The sequence below is a fragment of the Mytilinidion resinicola genome (assembly GCF_010093595.1).
Source record: "Mytilinidion resinicola strain CBS 304.34 unplaced genomic scaffold BDZ99scaffold_12, whole genome shotgun sequence".
In the NCBI taxonomy this organism is placed as follows: Eukaryota; Fungi; Ascomycota; class Dothideomycetes; order Mytilinidiales; family Mytilinidiaceae; genus Mytilinidion; species Mytilinidion resinicola.
In genome coordinates, this window is record NW_022985448.1 from 1,494,813 (window position 1) to 1,511,763 (window position 16,951).

At 53.0% G+C, this 16,951-nt stretch overlaps 9 protein-coding genes across 9 annotated transcripts; 6 read left to right on the forward strand and 3 right to left on the reverse strand.

Moving 5' to 3' along the window:
- Positions 1-14: 14 nt before the first annotated feature.
- BDZ99DRAFT_419884 (Clavaminate synthase-like protein) lies at positions 15-2,121 on the reverse strand. Its single transcript, XM_033716900.1, has 2 exons — positions 1,172-2,121; positions 15-989 (listed from the first exon to the last, which is right to left on the reverse strand). The coding sequence occupies exons 1-2, from the start codon at positions 1,993-1,995 to the stop codon at positions 386-388; spliced, it is 1,428 nt and encodes a 475-aa protein (XP_033575602.1). The 5' UTR covers positions 1,996-2,121; the 3' UTR covers positions 15-385.
- A 226-nt stretch (positions 2,122-2,347) lies between these two features.
- On the forward strand, positions 2,348-3,451 carry BDZ99DRAFT_464482 (mitochondrial carrier). The gene has a single exon (XM_033720330.1). It carries the CDS (start codon positions 2,377-2,379, stop codon positions 3,283-3,285), a length of 909 nt encoding a protein of 302 aa, XP_033575603.1. The 5' UTR covers positions 2,348-2,376; the 3' UTR covers positions 3,286-3,451.
- A 129-nt stretch (positions 3,452-3,580) lies between these two features.
- BDZ99DRAFT_464483 (uncharacterized protein) lies at positions 3,581-6,011 on the forward strand. Its single transcript, XM_033720331.1, has 3 exons — positions 3,581-3,759; positions 3,815-4,100; positions 4,152-6,011. The coding sequence occupies exons 1-3, from the start codon at positions 3,614-3,616 to the stop codon at positions 5,673-5,675; spliced, it is 1,956 nt and encodes a 651-aa protein (XP_033575604.1). The 5' UTR covers positions 3,581-3,613; the 3' UTR covers positions 5,676-6,011.
- Positions 6,012-6,270: 259 nt separating this feature from the next.
- Positions 6,271-7,038, forward strand: BDZ99DRAFT_464485 (uncharacterized protein). The gene has a single exon (XM_033720332.1). The coding sequence runs from the start codon at positions 6,736-6,738 to the stop codon at positions 6,964-6,966; it is 231 nt and encodes a 76-aa protein (XP_033575605.1). The 5' UTR covers positions 6,271-6,735; the 3' UTR covers positions 6,967-7,038.
- A 578-nt stretch (positions 7,039-7,616) lies between these two features.
- Positions 7,617-10,101, reverse strand: BDZ99DRAFT_419892 (uncharacterized protein; the record flags this gene model as incomplete). The annotated part of the gene is made up of 8 exons (XM_033716901.1): positions 7,617-8,044; positions 8,133-8,420; positions 8,493-8,588; positions 8,651-8,782; positions 8,842-8,980; positions 9,001-9,158; positions 9,416-9,493; positions 9,532-10,101. 8 exons carry the CDS (start codon positions 10,099-10,101, stop codon positions 7,775-7,777), a joined length of 1,731 nt encoding a protein of 576 aa, XP_033575606.1. The 3' UTR covers positions 7,617-7,774.
- Positions 10,102-10,258: 157 nt separating this feature from the next.
- Positions 10,259-11,416, forward strand: BDZ99DRAFT_464488 (uncharacterized protein). Its single transcript, XM_033720333.1, has 2 exons — positions 10,259-10,330; positions 10,378-11,416. Exons 1-2 carry the CDS (start codon positions 10,307-10,309, stop codon positions 10,945-10,947), a joined length of 594 nt encoding a protein of 197 aa, XP_033575607.1. The 5' UTR covers positions 10,259-10,306; the 3' UTR covers positions 10,948-11,416.
- A 565-nt stretch (positions 11,417-11,981) lies between these two features.
- BDZ99DRAFT_419898 (uncharacterized protein) lies at positions 11,982-12,712 on the forward strand. The gene is made up of 2 exons (XM_033716902.1): positions 11,982-12,119; positions 12,201-12,712. The coding sequence occupies exons 1-2, from the start codon at positions 12,036-12,038 to the stop codon at positions 12,621-12,623; spliced, it is 507 nt and encodes a 168-aa protein (XP_033575608.1). The 5' UTR covers positions 11,982-12,035; the 3' UTR covers positions 12,624-12,712.
- Positions 12,713-12,969: 257 nt separating this feature from the next.
- Positions 12,970-14,273, forward strand: BDZ99DRAFT_391200 (uncharacterized protein; the record flags this gene model as incomplete). The annotated part of the gene is made up of 3 exons (XM_033715715.1): positions 12,970-13,412; positions 13,489-14,159; positions 14,218-14,273. 3 exons carry the CDS (start codon positions 12,970-12,972, stop codon positions 14,271-14,273), a joined length of 1,170 nt encoding a protein of 389 aa, XP_033575609.1.
- A 1,157-nt stretch (positions 14,274-15,430) lies between these two features.
- BDZ99DRAFT_478107 (uncharacterized protein) lies at positions 15,431-16,724 on the reverse strand (the record flags this gene model as incomplete). The annotated part of the gene is made up of 2 exons (XM_033722149.1): positions 15,431-16,077; positions 16,157-16,724. 2 exons carry the CDS (start codon positions 16,722-16,724, stop codon positions 15,431-15,433), a joined length of 1,215 nt encoding a protein of 404 aa, XP_033575610.1.
- Positions 16,725-16,951: the final 227 nt, after the last annotated feature.

Genomic DNA, 16,951 nt, shown 5'->3' on the forward strand with positions numbered 1-16,951 from the left:
CCTATTGGTAATCACGTGGACTTAAAGTGATTAATTAGGCACTCATCTCGAGTTGTGGTCCTATGACCCTTGAATTCCATTCTTTTGAAAAAAAGTTCGACAAAATGCCTTCCCTATGCCAGACTCAGATCTAGGAACATTTTCCAGAACAGTTATCGCCTATCCCGTAGGACCAGCTTCAATGCCTCAGAAGGCTGCCAAAATACTGCCACCGCTAAATACCATCAAACTACAAAATGCTAAGAAGGACCGTTGCCCCTAAATATAATATCACATACCAGCAATCGCTCCATGCAATGCATCCTTAGCCTAGCTTACCATGCAACCCATGCTCCCGAAAACTTTTCCACATTCCGCTCCCCTTAGTCCATGAGCCCTTCGCAGTCTATTTCACTGCCTCCCTCGTAACCCCATCGGACACCCACTTCCCCTCGAATTTCTCCTGCAGCACCCTCAAGCGACTGAAGAAGACGTCGTCGTCCACATATGCCCCCTTGAGCCAGCGCTCCCCTTCATCGGCATCAAACGCACGCCGAGCATGGACGACACGCCTGTTGTCGAAGACGACGCATTCGCCCTCTTTTAGCCGATACTCGAGCATGTTTTCTTCGCTGCTCAGTGCCTTCTCAAACGCCTTGCTGGCCGAGAGGTAATTGCTTAGTGCGGACTGGTTCTCGCCGCCGATGCGGGCCTCAAAGGGGCCCTGGAAGGGAGGGGACCAGTTGACGCGACGTATGGCGAGGTTGGTGGGCTCCGAGTACTTCGGGTACGGGAAGAGCTCGATAGTAGGCCGGGTGTAGTGGTAGTGCTGAGAGTCGTTGTGATAGTGGTAGGTCACTGGGAAGGTGCACAAGGTGCGGAAGTGGAAGGCGGATGAGGTGTGGATCTCAGCCGCAGCGTAGAAAGTATCGGCGAAGAGAGAGGAGCCACCTGGGGATTGTGCTCGAAGAGAGTGCAGGAACTGGAGGTGCGGTGGATTCGCGGTGTAGCTAATTCGACGTTAGTCAAGAAATAGCTCGATTTAAGAGTTTTATATACAGTTTGTAGGTGACCTAGGCTGATATAGAGAGGAACCTCATAGGGCGATTGGGAAAAACAGTGTGTGACAGTGAGAGAGAATGGGAAGAAGATTTGAACATGCTTGATGATAGAAGATAGTCGGGTAACTTACAGTAGATCCATATGCAGACCTAAGAACTGACTGGTGTACGCAATGTTCTTAGCATTAGGGATGGACTTCACATCCCATGTCCGGCCATAGAAGGAATCTTTCAGGGTTCCAATCCGCTCAGCAATATCCTCAACCGACTTCTCCGAGTCTGGCACCCCTTTGAAGAACAGTAGTCCATACTTGTTCAGATGAACGAGGGCCTCGAATAAGGTGTGGTCGTTGGCCATGTAGTCGTCATAGTCCAGCCATTTATTGTTCTTGGTCATGATCTCTTTATTCCATACGACTCGCTCATCGCTCCGCACACCTCCTCGAAGCTCCACTTCCGTAGTAAGAGCCCGCTTCAGCCAATTGATGGAATGCTTGGTCCGGTGCTCAGAAGAATATCCAGGAACGTCGCTCTGCCAGGCAACCTCCACCATCCAGCCATGTTCTTTGTCGACAATGGTCTGGCATACACCCTCGATGTTCTCTGGGATATCGCACGTCTGGAAGAGCTTCTGCTTGTTGGAGGGATCTACGCATTCGGGGCACGTGCAGCTGTCTCTAAGGAAGATGCTGTCGAAGATCTTGGGCTCGCCGTCAATGCTCACAGCCAGGTTCTTCGACGACTTGCCATCGAACTGGCCTGCGTTAGATGCATCGTGAACGAGGTGTTCCTGAGGTGTTGTTGCTTCCTGGGCGGGGCTGGTGGAGTTCTTCCAGAACTGGCGGGCGGGCACAACATTCCTCGCAGAGAGTCCAGGACGGTACTTGCGCGATCCAGCGCGAGCAATGGCCGTCAGCGGACGCAGACCGGCGCGGGTGAGGAGGTTTATGGACATGGCTTCGGTGTTGGGGGGCCGACGATCCTTTTTGCGGGGGAGGCGTGCACTTGTACCTCAGCAGAGAATTGGTCCGAGGATAAGATGAAGAGCTGGTCCGCTGTCCCGACGCAAACAACACGAACTCCACTACATCAGCCGATCCCTCCTGTGCCCTTAGTACGCGTCGCTTGCTGGGCGAAGGAGCTGGGTGTATGTCGGGCGGTGTGGCACAGCTCAAAGATGAGGTAACGACAACCTGCTGGCGGAGGTGATGGCACGAGACGAACAGCTGATCCAACTTGCTTGTTCCAGGGCTCCTCAAAGCAGGTCATCGTTGCGGGGTCTGTCGCAGGCCTGGTGTCTCGGTGAGAGCCTCAGCATGGCTTGTGGGATTCCCATATGCTAATTACATTCACGCGTTCAAGGTTCTGTATAGCACCTCTCGACGTCATCAAGATCCGCCTGCAACTCCAAATCCACTCCCTCTCCGATCCGACGAGCATACGTGGCATCGATGGACCTGTCTACAAGGGGACGCTGGGCACGCTCAAGCAGATACTGCGCGAGGAGGGTCTCACCGGGCTATGGAAGGGGAATATCCCGGCAGAGGCCATGTATCTCATGTACGGAGCCATCCAATTCTCCGCCTACACGCACGCCTCCCATGCCTTGAACGACCTACCCTCGCCGTACAAACTCCCCGACTCCGCCAACTCGTTCATTTCGGGTGCGCTGGCTGGAGCTTGCGCGACGACTACCACCTATCCACTAGACCTCCTTCGGACCCGATTTGCAGCCCAGGGGAAAGATCGAGTCTACTTTTCAATCCTGTCATCGGTCCGCCAGATCGCAACTACTGAAGGCCTTCCAGGATTCTTCCGAGGGTTGGGGGCAGGTGTGAGCCAGATTGTGCCGTACATGGGCCTGTTCTTTGCTGGATACGAGGCTCTCAAACCGGTACTTTCGAAAGACGTTGTGCCGCTACCATTCGGGAGTTCAGACGCAGTCTCCGGTGTCGTTGCTAGTGTGCTTGCAAAAACTGCGGTGTACCCACTGGATACTACGAGGAAGCGATTACAAGTGCAAGGGCCCACGCGATCACAATACGTACACCGTAACATACCTCTCTACAAGGGCGTCATTTCGACGGTTGGTCGTATCTGGAAGAATGAGGGGCGGAGAGGCATGTATCGAGGCCTTACTGTGAGTCTGATGAAGGCAGCTCCCGCCAGCGCTGTAACAATGTGGACATACGAGAGGACTATGGGCGTTCTGACTTCGATGGATGAGAAGCTAAAGGAAGTATGATATGGGTCACAATAGGCATTAGCGGCGTAGTACAATAGCGGGATACTCTGGAGTAGGCGAACTTGGTGCTTGGGTGTCTGTCCGACGTCAAACTTCAACGGATAGACTTAGAATTAGTAGCCTCCAGGATTAGCGAGGAACATGTATAATGCAATGATACTCTAATATATTTTATAGAAGTTCGAATGCCATGACGTGAAGATAAGCTACTCGTCCCCGCAGTGGAGTGATGGTGGTGCCAGAGATCGGCGAACTAAACCACGAAAATTTCGAGCTCGAAACTCCACCAAGAATCTTTCACAACGAAAGTTACGTTCTCTCCTCAAAGATGAAGCGCAAGAACGATACACCAGCCAATGGCGCCTCCAAAAAGCGCGCCATTTCCGACTCAGAAGCAGAAAAGAACTTTCGCGCCGGCCTTTTTGATAGCAAAGTGCTTGACGACTACACTCAGCAATACGCAAAATCATCACCGTAAGACCTCAATTCCCCACTCTAGTACAATTGATTGTTTCTAACCATCCTACAGCTACAAACATGCCGTAATCCACAACCTGATCTCCTCACCCCTCCTCCGCGCTGTCCGCACCGAAATCCGCGAGCACATCTCCTTCACGCCCAAGGAAACCGACATCTACAAAATCCACCAGTCCGGCGACCTCGCAAACCTCGACGGTCTCGACGATGCTGCTCTGCGTAGGCTTCCATCGCTTCTCACGCTCCGCGATGCCCTCTACTCGGCTGCGTTTCGGAGATATATCGCGAGTGTTGCGGGATCGGGGCCGCTGAGCGGAGTCAAGACGGATATGGCTGTGGTATGTTCGTCTGGACTCGTCTTGGAGAATTGAAGCTGATCCAACGTACAGAATGTGTATACGCCGGGATGTCACCTCCTCTGCCACGACGACGTTATTGGGAGTCGGCGCGTAAGCTGGATTCTATACCTGTTGGACCCGGATCGGGACTGGAAGCCGGAATGGGGTGGGGCTTTGCGTCTGTATCCCACAGAGGTGCTCAAGAATCAGGACGGTGACGAGGTGAAGATTCCACAACCGGACTTCTCTGTGTCGATCCCGCCGGCGTGGAACCAATTGTCCTTCTTCACGGTACAGCCTGGGGAGAGCTTTCACGATGTTGAGGAGGTCTACCGGCGCAGCAAAGATGAGTCAGAAGAGGAAGATGGAGGTCGAGTGCGGATGGCGATCAGTGGCTGGTTCCACATACCCCAAGAAGGCGAGGAGGGATACGAAGAGGGTCTTGAAGAGAAGCTAGCTGAGAAGAGTTCACTCGCTCAATTGCAAAGAGGGAAAGCAGACGCTTTCGACCGACCTCAACCACAATGGGTCGAATTTGAGGACAATTCTGAGGACAACGAGGAGGAAGAGGAGCTCTCGACCGCAGAGATCGAATTCCTTCTAAACTACCTAAACCCAAATTACCTCACCCCCGACACCGTCGACGAGCTCCAGGCGATGTTCGCAGACGAATCATCCCTCCAACTCTCCACCTTCCTCTCCAACAAGTTCTCCGCTCGTCTACAAACATGGATTGAGTCCAAAGACCACGAGGAGTACCCAAGCCTCCCCGCCCACCCTTCAGCTCTAAAAGGAGACTCCACAGGCGTCGCATGCCCGCCACATAAACACCGCTTCCTATACCGCCAACCTGTCCTCCCACTCCCCACACCAACCCCTGACCTGGAGCTCAGCCCATACGACGAACTCGTCGACGTCCTCTTCCCCCACCCCTCATTCCGCAAATGGCTCGCCCTCGCCACCGGTCTCACCCTCACAAAATCCAACATTCTCGCCCGCCGCTTTCGCCGCGGCGTCGACTACTCCCTCGCCACCGCCTATGAGGAGGAGGAACCGCAGCTCGAGATTTGTCTCGGTATAACGCCGTCAAGCGGATGGGCGCCTGAGGAAGCCGAAGAAGACGACGCCACCGCCGGCGCCGAGGAGAAAAACGGTTCCAGCAGCAACGGCAAGGCAAAATCGATAGCGAAAGAGCTAGTACCTCCGGCCCCAGCAACAGAGGAGCCCGAAGTCGGGGGTTACGAGATGTACATGGCCGGCGATGACGATGAGGCCTCTGCCCCTGCTGCCTCGAACGCTGAGTCGTCAACACATACAGGAGCTGGGCAGCGGAGAAAGACGAAAGCAGATCCGGCGGTATATCGCAGCGCGGCGGATGATGAGGATGATGGGGTGTTGTTTTCTATGCCGGCGAGTTGGAACGCCTTAAGTGTGGTTCTGAGGGACCAGGGTGTGCTGAGGTTCGTGAAGTATGTGAGTAAGGCGGCGAAGGGGGATCGGTGGGATGTTTGTGCGGAGTTTGGGGTGGAGTTTGGGGAGGAGGGGAGTGATGAGGAGGAAGGGGATGAGGAGTAAGTCGGGAAAAGGGAGAAGGGTTAGATGGAAGGCGAGGATAATCTAGAGGAGGACAAGGTCTGGATGAGAGATCCGAGATTCTGTGGCTTGGTAGGGACTGAAGTTGGGTATCAGGTAACCTTCCTTAAGCAACTATCAGCTCACACGTCTTTCCCGCCTTACCCGTGTTTTCTCACCCGCATTGGTGTATAAATCTCCTGCATCGACCGCCGAAATTAGCGTCTTTGTTCAATGACACCCTTTGCGGGAGACATCAATGAGTCTCCCAAACATGGACATGTCTGGTGGCGGTGGTGATGGTGGAGGGCGAAACACGTGCCGAGCCGGTGACGGCCGTTTGTTATTCGGCATGCCGAAATTCAGGGTCCGTCCCTCAAGAACTCAGTCTTTGTATACCTTTTATTTTTTGAACCCCTTCGGTAAACTAACGTGTATTAAGGAGACAGAAGTACGCCGCTCAGCACTGAACGGGTGAACGTGATCTGGCAGCTACACGTCATTTGATAGGTGAACGTTGTTTGGGAGGTGAACGTTGTTTGGGAGGTGAACGTTGTTTGGGAGGTGAACGTTGTTTGGGAGGTGAACGGGATTTTACAGGTGAACGTGATTTAGCAGGTAAATGTGACTTAGCAGGTAAACGTAACTCGACTCAATCCACCTACCTAGGTATATATTTCCAAAAATTCGGCGCCTCCTCCATAGCGCCATCGGTGCCCGTCCGGCAGGCCGGGGGGCACCACGTAAGTCGCCCCGATGGCTGGGTTGGAATCCAGCCTCTGGTGTAACACGACCTTCCACACGACAAGGATGTAGTGCAGGGCTCGGCCCGACGAACCTTTTGCTCCTTGGGAACTCTTTTTTGGGACCCGTCGGCAAGGGCTGAGCTCGAGCCGCGATGAGGAAGAACCTTTTTTCCCCCTTTTTTTGAAAAGAAAGAGAGGGTCTAGAGATATCGAGTAATTGGAATAGTAGCTGGGCGCTTAGCAGAACTGTTTTGGTACTTGAGAGCGAGGAGATCGAGCTTCGTGGTGGATGGCTTTTTTCTTCTTTTGATTACGAAATGCGTAAGAGATGGATCGGCGGCGGGGTGTTCAAAATCGAAGGCCTCTCCGCGCCATGGAGAACCGCTGTGCTGCAATGGATATTAGTCCATGATGTTCTCTATCTTCAAACTCTTCTCACACTCTTCACCACCTCCACTCCTTCACGAAACGCAGCGCGACGACGCTCTACTAGTGCTGGAAGTGAGTGGCCTTCTGTAATTTTGGTGGTTATCATCAATGAAAGATAAGGGGATTGGACGCTATCGTCCTCCAAACCATAGCTCGTAGCTGTTGCCAATTTTCATCCGGGACTCCACCACCATCCATCCTCGTAGTCGCCAATAGTCTTTTGATACTCCATCGACGAACTCATTTCCATTCATTGCAGGAAGGTACCGTCTGTGTGATCCACCAGTCCACAGACTCAGCCATGAGGTCGACCTAGGTCTGCTTTTCGATCCTCTACACCACCCATGTTTTCTGCCCGACGAAACTTTTGAAACTTGATCAGCCAACTGCACCTAGCCCAGGTATGGAACTTTCGAAGTGAGTTTTTTGATCCTCCACGTGACCCATTATTGTGTCACTAGCATGATTTTGGACCTCCACTCAACCCAGGCTGTCTTATCTTGCTGAAAAATCAGACCGGGAGCGGGGGAGGCGTAACGTAGGTGATGGGGTTATTACGGTGGAGGTAGTTATTACGGTGGTCTAAGCTTTTACATGCATTCGGAATCAGTGCACCTGCCAAGCTTTTTCTTGATGTTCGGAACCGTAATAACTACCTCCACCGTAATAACCCCATCACCTACGTTAGGTTTTATAGACGAGCAAGCCAGGAGAAATTCTGGGGCACGTGATGGGCACGTTGGCACGTGAGTGGAAGACCTTGGAGTCACTGGCTAGAGATTTATTTGTGTGGAGTCTGGGGAAGGTAAGGGATGACTCTGATAAGATAATACCTACCCTTTGAACAAAAATGCCGTACTCATCGATTGAAGGTTCTAACAGACTACCCACAACGCACTTCCATGTTCCCAAACCCCCTCAACATCCCTACGTTACCTTCTCTAGCAACAGACTATGCTCAGGGTGCCCAGAGCTCTTCACCTGAATCTGCATGCTCTCTAGCACCCTCTTCTTAACATCCGAGCCTCTGACATCCTGTCCCGTGAAACCACCATAGGTAGCCTCGAACTCGAGCGGCTGAAGTGCTTTCCAGATATCATGGATCTTGGAAGGAGGTAGCGGGATCATATTGGGGATAGACCACATGAAAGAGTAGCTAGATGTTCCGGACTGGCGGGGAGAAGGAGTTTGCGCAGACTGGTTATATTAAACATCAGCCTACCGTCAACGCAACACAAACAGAGTCGATGACACAGAAGATATGAAGGAGAGAGGATGGACGAACCGGCACCGTATACATTGAATCCGCAATGAACAACTTCTTGTCCCAATGCAGCACCATACTACCATCGAAGTGCCCCCCTACTTTAACGGCCGTGACATCCGGTACGATTGTTTCAGTCGGCCCTTCAATGAGGCGGCGTGCATTGAGATGGTCGGCGCGGTTCAGCCATTGTGAGTCTTCGGCTGCGACGTAGACGGGACAATTAAAGATCCTGGCCCATTCGAGGTGCGTGGTGTAGAAGTGTGGGTGAGAGATTACAATGGCGGAGAGGCCGCCTTTGGATGTGATCTGACTTTGTGAGATGAGATGTTTGAGAAGGGACTGGGGTGATATCTAGAGATGATGAGAAGTGGAGCTTACGAAGTCGATGGTTTTCTGGTCGATGAAGGCGATGAGATCCCAGAGGACGTTGCCGTTTGGGGTCTGAAGGAGTATAGCTCGTTCTCCAATACCGCACTGTAGTCACGTTGTCACGCGTGAGCACAACTTCTAGCGTGAAGTAGTTGACGGCGACTGACCTTCGGCTCGGTAGTTATGAATGAGATCTTCTCATTTGTAGGGTCCTGCTCAAAGAAATTCTCATGCTTCCCCTTCAACTGCCCCAAAGTGGTCCAGACTTGGCCTCCAGGAGGGACATATTGTCGCGGATCCTAAAGTGGGGTTGTCAGGCGAGTGAAGCATACCGAGAGACCATTTGGAAGTAACTCACCTCACAAATACGACAGCCTTTTAGAGGCGAGCCGAACTGCAACGGCACATCGAACTGTGTACCGCAGGTGTAGCAGATAAGCAGGTCCTGTCCATCAGTTGTCATGGCTGTTAGATGGTCGAGAGGATGGGGTTGCTGGCTGGCGAGGGGCTTTTCTACTATTGGTCAGGTCTGGCCGTATGCGGCTTATCAATGCTGCTTTGCAACACGAGAATCTTGGATGCCTCGAGCTGAAAAGGAAATGCAAGATTTAGGAAGATGATGTCTGTAGAACGCGGAGTACTAGACACTGGATATCTTGCAAGCTGGGGGATGGTCTCCAAGGGTGGGGTAGAGCATTCAGAATCATTCCAGTCCACCATGCCATTATGACAATCTCATGTTTTATTACCGCTTCGTTCATCCATGTTACAACAGTGTACATACCAAACCCATCAGTGGAGCCATGCAAAATGGGAATGCTTCCAAGTGTGAATTCCTCGTAATGTCTCAATGAACGCCGCCCATGCTCCAAGTCCGCTTTCCGTAATATCCCTCATATGCCACTGACAACCAGATCACGCTAATAGTTTACAACGTTCTTCAATATCCATACCTCGCCGTTGCCAACTTTATCAGCAATACTAAGAACTTCGATATTACCGGGTTGAATCTAGATTTATATCAGCAATACTCTGACGCTTACATGACTACTAGGCATACCATCTTCTTCCCCCCTTTGCTCTCGTACCAAATAGTGTTTCCATTCAGCGTCTGGACTTTGTGGTGCTCCGTCCACGGACTCTCCGGTACAATATGTGCCTCTACGAACCGTCGCATATTACGATGCGCGCGGTCCTCGCCCGCTTCGCCTTTGTATGCATTCTCCCCCAGAGCGTTGTACTCTTTCGGGTCCTCCCAGGGCTTCCGGGGCAGACTCCTCATAGCGCCGTTGTCGGGCGCGAGAACGGTAGCATTCTGTGAAGCATCGTCCAACCGCTCGGATACGGAGTCGATGTCTCGAGTAAGGCCGCTGAAGATGGCGATATCCTGAGTCTTTCCCATCACGTCGGATATTATGATACCAGCCGACATCTCCGGCGAGGACTTGTCGTCGTTTGTGGGAGGCATGGCGATGTTTGGAGGATCCGTGAGCGGGGACTGATTCCCGCGGATGTGAAGTGATTTGAGGAAGGAGGAGAGGGGCCTTGAATGTGCGGAGGCAGTAAGGGCGAGACAGATGGCGGCGGCTGGGTATCCGAAGAGTATCTGGGCCTTCATCGTGTTTGACAACTTGTAGACTTCAGGATGCAGATGGAATGTCCGGCCAGTGGAAGGGCCGAAGACGACGTCATCTGGACTCACGTGAGAGCGCGGCACGGAAGTTGCTGTCTAGCTTTGTTCTTAGCGGCTTCTTGAGCTGCACCTCACTTTCTCTCATCCACCAACCTCCTCCATGAACAAGCTTCATCTGTACAACTAACGAATGGATCTTCCTACTGTTACAGAGGTAAGCAAATCCTTCTTCTCTTCTACAACGTCTCTGACACGCTCCAGGAAGATCTGCGAGGTTTCCATTCCAAGCACTTCCCATCTGCCCCACTTCCCGCGGTCTTCTTCCATGTCGACGACACGTCTGTCGAGGCATACGAGGAAGAAGATGACGACGGGCTGGGCTACTACGTAGACGGCGTGAAGCGTACTCTCACCGACGAACAGATTGCCATCTTTCGGCACACTGAGATCCAGACGATCATCAAAGAGCTGCGACAGGCTCGCCAAGACAAGGAAGCCGATGGAGCATGCACGCCAACCAGCGAGGAGTCAGACCACGGGTTGAAGAAAACCATGGCTGAGTTCACGCCCTATGGAGAGGGCGTGAAGCGGAAGAGGCTCGACTTGTCCTCACTAGTACCCCGAAAGCGCTCCAACAACCGTCTGCCTGATCCCGAACCCGGCTGGGAAGATATCAGCAAAATGCGCAACTGGGAGCCGGAGATGACTTGGGAGGGTGGTGACAAATCTCCAGATCACTTTGCAAGCGATGAGATGGACGACAAGATGCCGAGACGCGTCGCGAGAGAGGAGGATGACCTCAAAGTTGAAAATATAGAGCTGGACTACTGAAGTCGAAGGCAGCCTTGAAAATCTGATTGCAACGTGCAGCCTCACCCCGGACAGGACCCACAGCTACGACTAGCTAATTCAATGATCTCTCACAACCTCATCCTGGTTAGTACTCATCTCGTACCTTCTTTCTGATCTATGCAATGATGAGCACAATATCATCCTTAGTCCGAGCCTGGCCTCGACTAACTCTCCTGAAGACGGTCCGTCCTCTCATGCATTGCACTCTGTGTGATTGGGCTGGCTGTCCGACGTTGTGACCTGCTTGGTTGGCAATGGGGACGCCGAATTAATCTTCTCTCTGATTCAGACTTTATGCACCAGCGTTATCGTTTCTTCAACTTTTGTCTTCGCATATATGCTAATACAAGGAGTCACATAGGCATAAAGGAACACCAGCGCGTACATCTAGAGTCCTAGGATATCAGTCTACGTATACTTGGGCGCCACGGTCTGAAGTCCTTCCATACTTTTCAAGCCTTTGGACAAGGCTCATTGGAACGACTTGAAAATATGCCAGGCCACCTCGGACGCTGGCCGGGCCGTTTTCGGGTGCTCGCCATCCCCTCTTCCTCGTCACCATGGCGTTGATGAAGGTCATCTTAGACAGCGAAGGAGGAAGTATATGCCCACGCCTCGCTTCATTCTCAGCATCATTTCCGACCCTTCATAGAAAGGGACGTGAGATTGAGCGGGAGTAGGGCCTAGACCCGCCCACACAGTGAGTAGGCCGGGTGGACATGAACGGTACACAGCGTAGTACGACAGTGGTGTGGTTTAGGTGGATTTAGTGATATTGTTTCTCACAAATAGCAATCTATTGAATATTTGATATCTCTCACAACCTCTTGAAGTTCCGTGGGAAACCCAACCTCGCATTCATCAATTTTGAACCTAATGGTAAACAAGAGTTGACCTGACTCATTATCGATAGCGCTAGACATTTGGGTAAATGGGCACGGGGCGTGACCTGGCTGGTGAGGCACTGCGGGACGATCCCGGTGATCGCGGCCTTTGTCAGTGTCTGCGGGACAGCTGCAGAACGCAGGTCCACTCTCGAAGATCATACCTCAACTCAATTATCGACCATGGCTAGCATACCGCCAGAACCAAGCACCGAAGACTCCAGTGCTGCGCTCTCGCAGTCACTATGGGCCGACAAGTACCGCGGGGTAGGTTGAACGCATAGTGGGACAGCTATGGCTGCTCCGCAAAAATTTCGTAACTCTTCAACATGCTAATATGATGCATAGGCCACGATTGAAGACCTTGATCCTCCTCCGGCGCTGTCCGTGAAACCCTCAGACCCGATCTCACATGCCTTGATGAGCGCCTTCGAACGAGACTACACCCACCTTACCGTTGTGTCGCAAGAGAACCGCGCCCTGCTCGGATACCTGAGCATCCCGCGGCTAAAGGAGTTACTGAAGGAGGGAAAGGTCAAGGAGAGTGACCCGGTGGAGCAGGCAATGTTGAAGTTCAGGCGCAAAGGCAAAGTCTACAAGGTCATCACGATGGACACCCCGCTGGAAGAGCTGGAGGCATTCTTCAACGGCGGAGTCAACGGCAGCGGAGTGCAAGACTTTGCAGTGGTCACGGATGGCAACAGGAGGTTTGTCCTAGGCGTTGCGACCAAATCGGACCTGGCCACGTTTGTCCAGCGCCGGCCTGCATGATGGGATTGAGGGGATCCGTGGAATGAGGGTTGAGCATCATGGCTTCGGCGTTTGGGCGTCTTTGGTGTATTCTATGCAAACTTCACGACTCCACAGCGCTGGATAGAGTGCTGCTTTGCGCCGTAGAAGCGAAGAGTACCGCTTCCATTAAACATAGCATCAAAAGAAATCCATTCAGAAATTCCTAGCGCTCGCTGCGTCATGGCTGGAATTACGTGAGCGGACATCTATCACGGCAACCAGCGGCGATATCTGGGTGGCCGAGAGCAACCTCAACACTTCCCTCTCCCAGGCGCCTCTCTCTCCCCAGGTCAGCCGCCCTCGCACACAACTCCGTTCCGCTGGTATGCTCCCGTTGCGAGTGAGAGCTTCATCCATCGGCGTGCTCCACCGCCTGCCACTCCGCCGCCTTCTCACCCCCGCCCCATTTCCTCGATGCTACTCCGCCGCGCGCGCGGTGCAAGAGCCCCGAACAGGCACCACGACTCCAGTCCCAGAGGAGAGCGCGCATATTATTTCGAAATCGCCCTTTTACTTCGAGGCTGGATATGCCCTCTATGCGAAAAGGCCCTCGAGGCCTTTTCCGCCGCCGTTCCTCTCATACCCATCTGGATCCTTCTCCGACCCGCTGAGCACACATGATAAGAGCCGGGATAAGAGGCCGACTGTGAACGGGGAGATGATACGGGGTGTGACCAACGGTGACGATGCCGTGCTGGTCAGCGACAGCTTCATCGGCGCCAATGACGGCGTTGGGGCGTGGGCGACGAGGGAGAAGGGACATGCACCGTATGGCTCTCGATCGCGTTCACGGTACACTGCTTGATTTATATCATACTAACGCGGAGTCGTTCTCCTTCAATAGCCTTTGGTCCCGCCTAATTCTTCATTTCTGGGCCCTCGAGGCCGAGCGCGCAAAGTATGGTGGCAATGCAACACCCGATCCTGTTTCCTACCTCCAACGCGCATTCGAGCAGACAAAAGAAGCCACGGCGGAGCCGAACGAGTGGCATGGTACAACGACTGCAAGCGGTGCGCTGCTAAGCTCTGATGACAGTGGCGGAAATGGTGCTCACCCCATCCTCTATGTCACGCAATTAGGAGACTCCCGAATCCTTGTTCTACGACCGCGCGACCAGGAAATAATATTCAAGACTAAGGAGCAGTGGCACTGGTTCGACTGTCCGCGACAGCTAGGAACGAACAGCCCGGATACGCCCCTCAATAATGCAGTGCTTGATCGTGTTGAGATCGAGGAAGACGACATCGTGCTGGCCATGACGGATGGGGTAGTGGACAATTTATGGGATCACGAGGTGCTACAAAACGTGCTGGATAGCATGGACAAGTGGAAAAATGGGGCGGGTTCGAATAAGCAGCAGGATGGGAAAGAGCCGGGAGAACAGAGCTACGCAGATGGTATGCGTTTTGTGGCGCAAGAGCTAGTCAATGCCGCAAGGGTAATAGCTGAAGACCCGTTTGCGGAGAGTCCGTACATGGAGAAGGCAGTCGATGAAGGACTATCCATTGAAGGAGGTATGTTGCTCCATGTCTGCGTTGGCAAACTTGGTTACTGACGAAGTGCTTCCAATAGGCAAACTGGACGACATCAGCGTTGTTGCGGCGCAATGCAAACGTAGGAAGGTCTGATGAAGCTCTTATAGTGGACTTGATTTCCATATCGCATAGAGAGGGACTCAGAAACCTAGGGGACAAAACCCATGCTCTCCAGAAGAGGTCCTAAGGAAACCTAGCGTTGCACTTTCGGCTTCACGGCTATTCCGATATCCGGACTAGGAGGAGAGGGGATTTTACTTACCAAGCTCCTCGACAGCATGGACTAGACGGCTCCGTCGATATTGGATAGTCTCCAGCATCAGTCTGTCACTGGACTAAAAGCCGCCTAGGCTGAATCCCGCATTTCAATGGGAGATATACGGAGTATGAGGGCCTTGCAAGTCTCAGAATGGGCCTCCATGTCACCTAACAGGGCATCAACGTGCCGCTATCAAGCGTAGTGCAAGAACACGTTGCTCTCCGAGCAATGGAGCATTATAGATGAAGAGGAGAGCCTGCATCGCAGCGTAATGGCAGAAGTATGACCAAGTGGAAGGCACGCGGTGTGATCACGTAGGTTGAGAAAATTAGAACGTTGCGCGAATGCCGTGAAGCATATGAAGCAATCAATTTCCAAGATTCTTGGCACATTTCTCCTAATCTCTATCCGCCGACGTCGGAGTGCCTTGGACATGTTATCGAGAATTCAAGTGAGATGGAAATCTACCAATTCTCATCATCGGTAGACCAAATGGGTTACGTCAAATGGCGATATCTGCAAATTGGGCCATGAAGAGTGAGGATTGTTTCATTGCTACATGATGTCTACAGAAGGGTATGTGCCCCTATCTCCAATCTGGGTGATGTTGATGTCTCGCAGCTACTCTGGCTGGCCATATCTAATTAATGCTAGATGTCAAGCTAGCAGTGTCTCCGCAAAGAAAGTATGCCAGAACTACCATCCCGGCCTGTCCCAACCCGCTTGTCCTAAACATGTCGTCTGAGACTCGAAATAAGTGGATCTCCAAACCGTCCCTCGCTGTTCCGATTGAGTCAAGAGTGGAGTGTGTAGTCTATCCTGAGCTTCAGCTTTAGGAGTCTAGTGACTCGAAGTAAGCAGCCCACGTCAATATGTCCATCCCAACCGTTCAATGAATCAGTCCTCCAAAAGCAATGTCCAAAATCCAAACTTTTCCTCCAGTCTCCGGAACCAACATGCCTCTATCCGCTACCGAATCTTCCTTCAGGACTCAGCTTGTCTTCCCATTCCCAAACAACCGGACCTTCAGATCGGCATCAATCATCAACTGCCTCATATACATCCCCCCAGCAATCCAAAACCCCTCATCCGCCTCCGCCTCATCCCCCCTCAACTCCTCATGCACCGGCACAACCGCCCACTCCTGCCCAGCAACCTTCCGGACGCGGGGCCTGCCTTGCACGGAGCAATGATAGCACGCTCGCAGGGCTGTTCCAACCGGGTATAAAGACTTGCCACAGCCCTTGATGCTGTCCAGATACTTCTGGCTCGTTGTTGGGATGTCGAACCACCACTTCTCTTTTCCGTCCTCGATGAGCTGGGCGATGGCGTGCGTGACGGCGGCGGGGAGGGTGATGTTGCAATTGTTGTCGTCGATGTAGCCCTCGACTTCGGAGGGGTAGAAGGCGAGGAGGCGAGGGCGCTTGCGGTGGCGGCGCTGGGAGGTTTCTGAGGCTTCTGCTTCGAGGCTGGTGTTGGGGTAGGTCGAAGACGGGGAGGAAGGTAGGCCCACCGCTGGGTGCTGGTCGAAGGGCGTCTGTGACGAGGATGGCTGTGTTGTAAGATCTCCGGCCAGTGACCATCCTGTGGCTTGCTGTTCGCCAGAAAGACCGATCGGGAGGTGTGGGTTATCGATTCCTGGGTGGTCAGGCAGTCCGTTCGGTGTGTACGAAGAGCGGATTGGGGTCCTGGTGGTAGACGGTGCGTCGTTGTTCACCGGTTGGCGCATATCCACGTTGGCTAGTCGTCACTTGGAAGCTGGGTGGGTTGTGCTGGGCAGGTGGAGAGACTGTGCTGTGATGTTGCTCGTGGCTGGCTTGCTGCTGGCGGAGGATCTCAAAGTTCTGAGTAAGTGTAAGGACTTTGGCCTCAAGTGTCGCGATTCGTTGTTGTGAGTCCGTTTCATTTGAGGTAGGTTCCACAACTTGACGGACTTCTTGATGGACTTCTTGATGGGACGCCTGATCGTCCTCCTGATTGTCATCCTGGTAAAACTCTTGGTCGTCTCCTCGTAAGGCTTCTTGACGAAGTTCCCCTTGGACTTCGCGCAGCTTGTCGAGCTTCCTCTTCAGGCAGCCAGCGCGTCGATTGCAACTATCGCCGTAGCTCTTCCACTGCTTCAGGTCTTCCTTTGCGTCCCTCAGTTGTCCCCTCAAAGCCTCGTTCTCCGCCTCCAAGACCTCAAAGTGTGATCGAGGATCAGGCGCAGGCCCATACTTCTCCCGAAGCCATGTACCCATGCGGGCGGGAGAGGCGAGTTCGGCCTGGAGTGGGTTGCCGGACATGGTCGAAAGAGGAGGAGGAGGCTGCCGCTTTGGCACGTCCGGTGGGTGAAGTGGGAGTGAGCGACCACTAGCTGTAGGTGGCAATAAGAAGGGAGGAGGCAGAATAGGAGAGTGTAGTAGAGGAAGATAGAGGTGAAGAGGTACTGGGAGGGCTCAAGGGCTATCTAATCTCTTTATACCTACGCCGCCTTTCCCTAAGCCCCGCGTTGCCGACGTGTAGGGAAGAT

Excerpts from the sequence above, each read along its gene's own strand:
- BDZ99DRAFT_464482 (XM_033720330.1), top strand. The coding sequence starts at position 2,377 with ATGCTAATTACATTCACGCGTTCAAGGTTCTGTATAGCACCTCTCGAC.
- BDZ99DRAFT_464488 (XM_033720333.1), top strand. The coding sequence starts at position 10,307 with ATGGATCTTCCTACTGTTACAGAG. Across the intron at positions 10,331-10,377 it reads ATCTTCCTACTGTTACAGAG|GAAGATCTGCGAGGTTTCCA; the intron begins GTAAGCAAATCC and ends GACACGCTCCAG.
- BDZ99DRAFT_464483 (XM_033720331.1), top strand. The coding sequence starts at position 3,614 with ATGAAGCGCAAGAACGATACACCAGCCAATGGCGCCTCCAAAAAGCGC. Across the intron at positions 3,760-3,814 it reads CAATACGCAAAATCATCACC|CTACAAACATGCCGTAATCC; the intron begins GTAAGACCTCAA and ends ACCATCCTACAG. Across the intron at positions 4,101-4,151 it reads TCAAGACGGATATGGCTGTG|AATGTGTATACGCCGGGATG; the intron begins GTATGTTCGTCT and ends TCCAACGTACAG.
- BDZ99DRAFT_419884 (XM_033716900.1), bottom strand. The coding sequence starts at position 1,995 with ATGTCCATAAACCTCCTCACCCGCGCCGGTCTGCGTCCGCTGACGGCC. Across the intron at positions 990-1,171 it reads GGTCTGCATATGGATCTACT|CTACACCGCGAATCCACCGC; the intron begins GTAAGTTACCCG and ends ACGTCGAATTAG.
- BDZ99DRAFT_464485 (XM_033720332.1), top strand. The coding sequence starts at position 6,736 with ATGCGTAAGAGATGGATCGGCGGCGGGGTGTTCAAAATCGAAGGCCTC.
- BDZ99DRAFT_419898 (XM_033716902.1), top strand. The coding sequence starts at position 12,036 with ATGGCTAGCATACCGCCAGAACCAAGCACCGAAGACTCCAGTGCTGCG. Across the intron at positions 12,120-12,200 it reads GGGCCGACAAGTACCGCGGG|GCCACGATTGAAGACCTTGA; the intron begins GTAGGTTGAACG and ends TATGATGCATAG.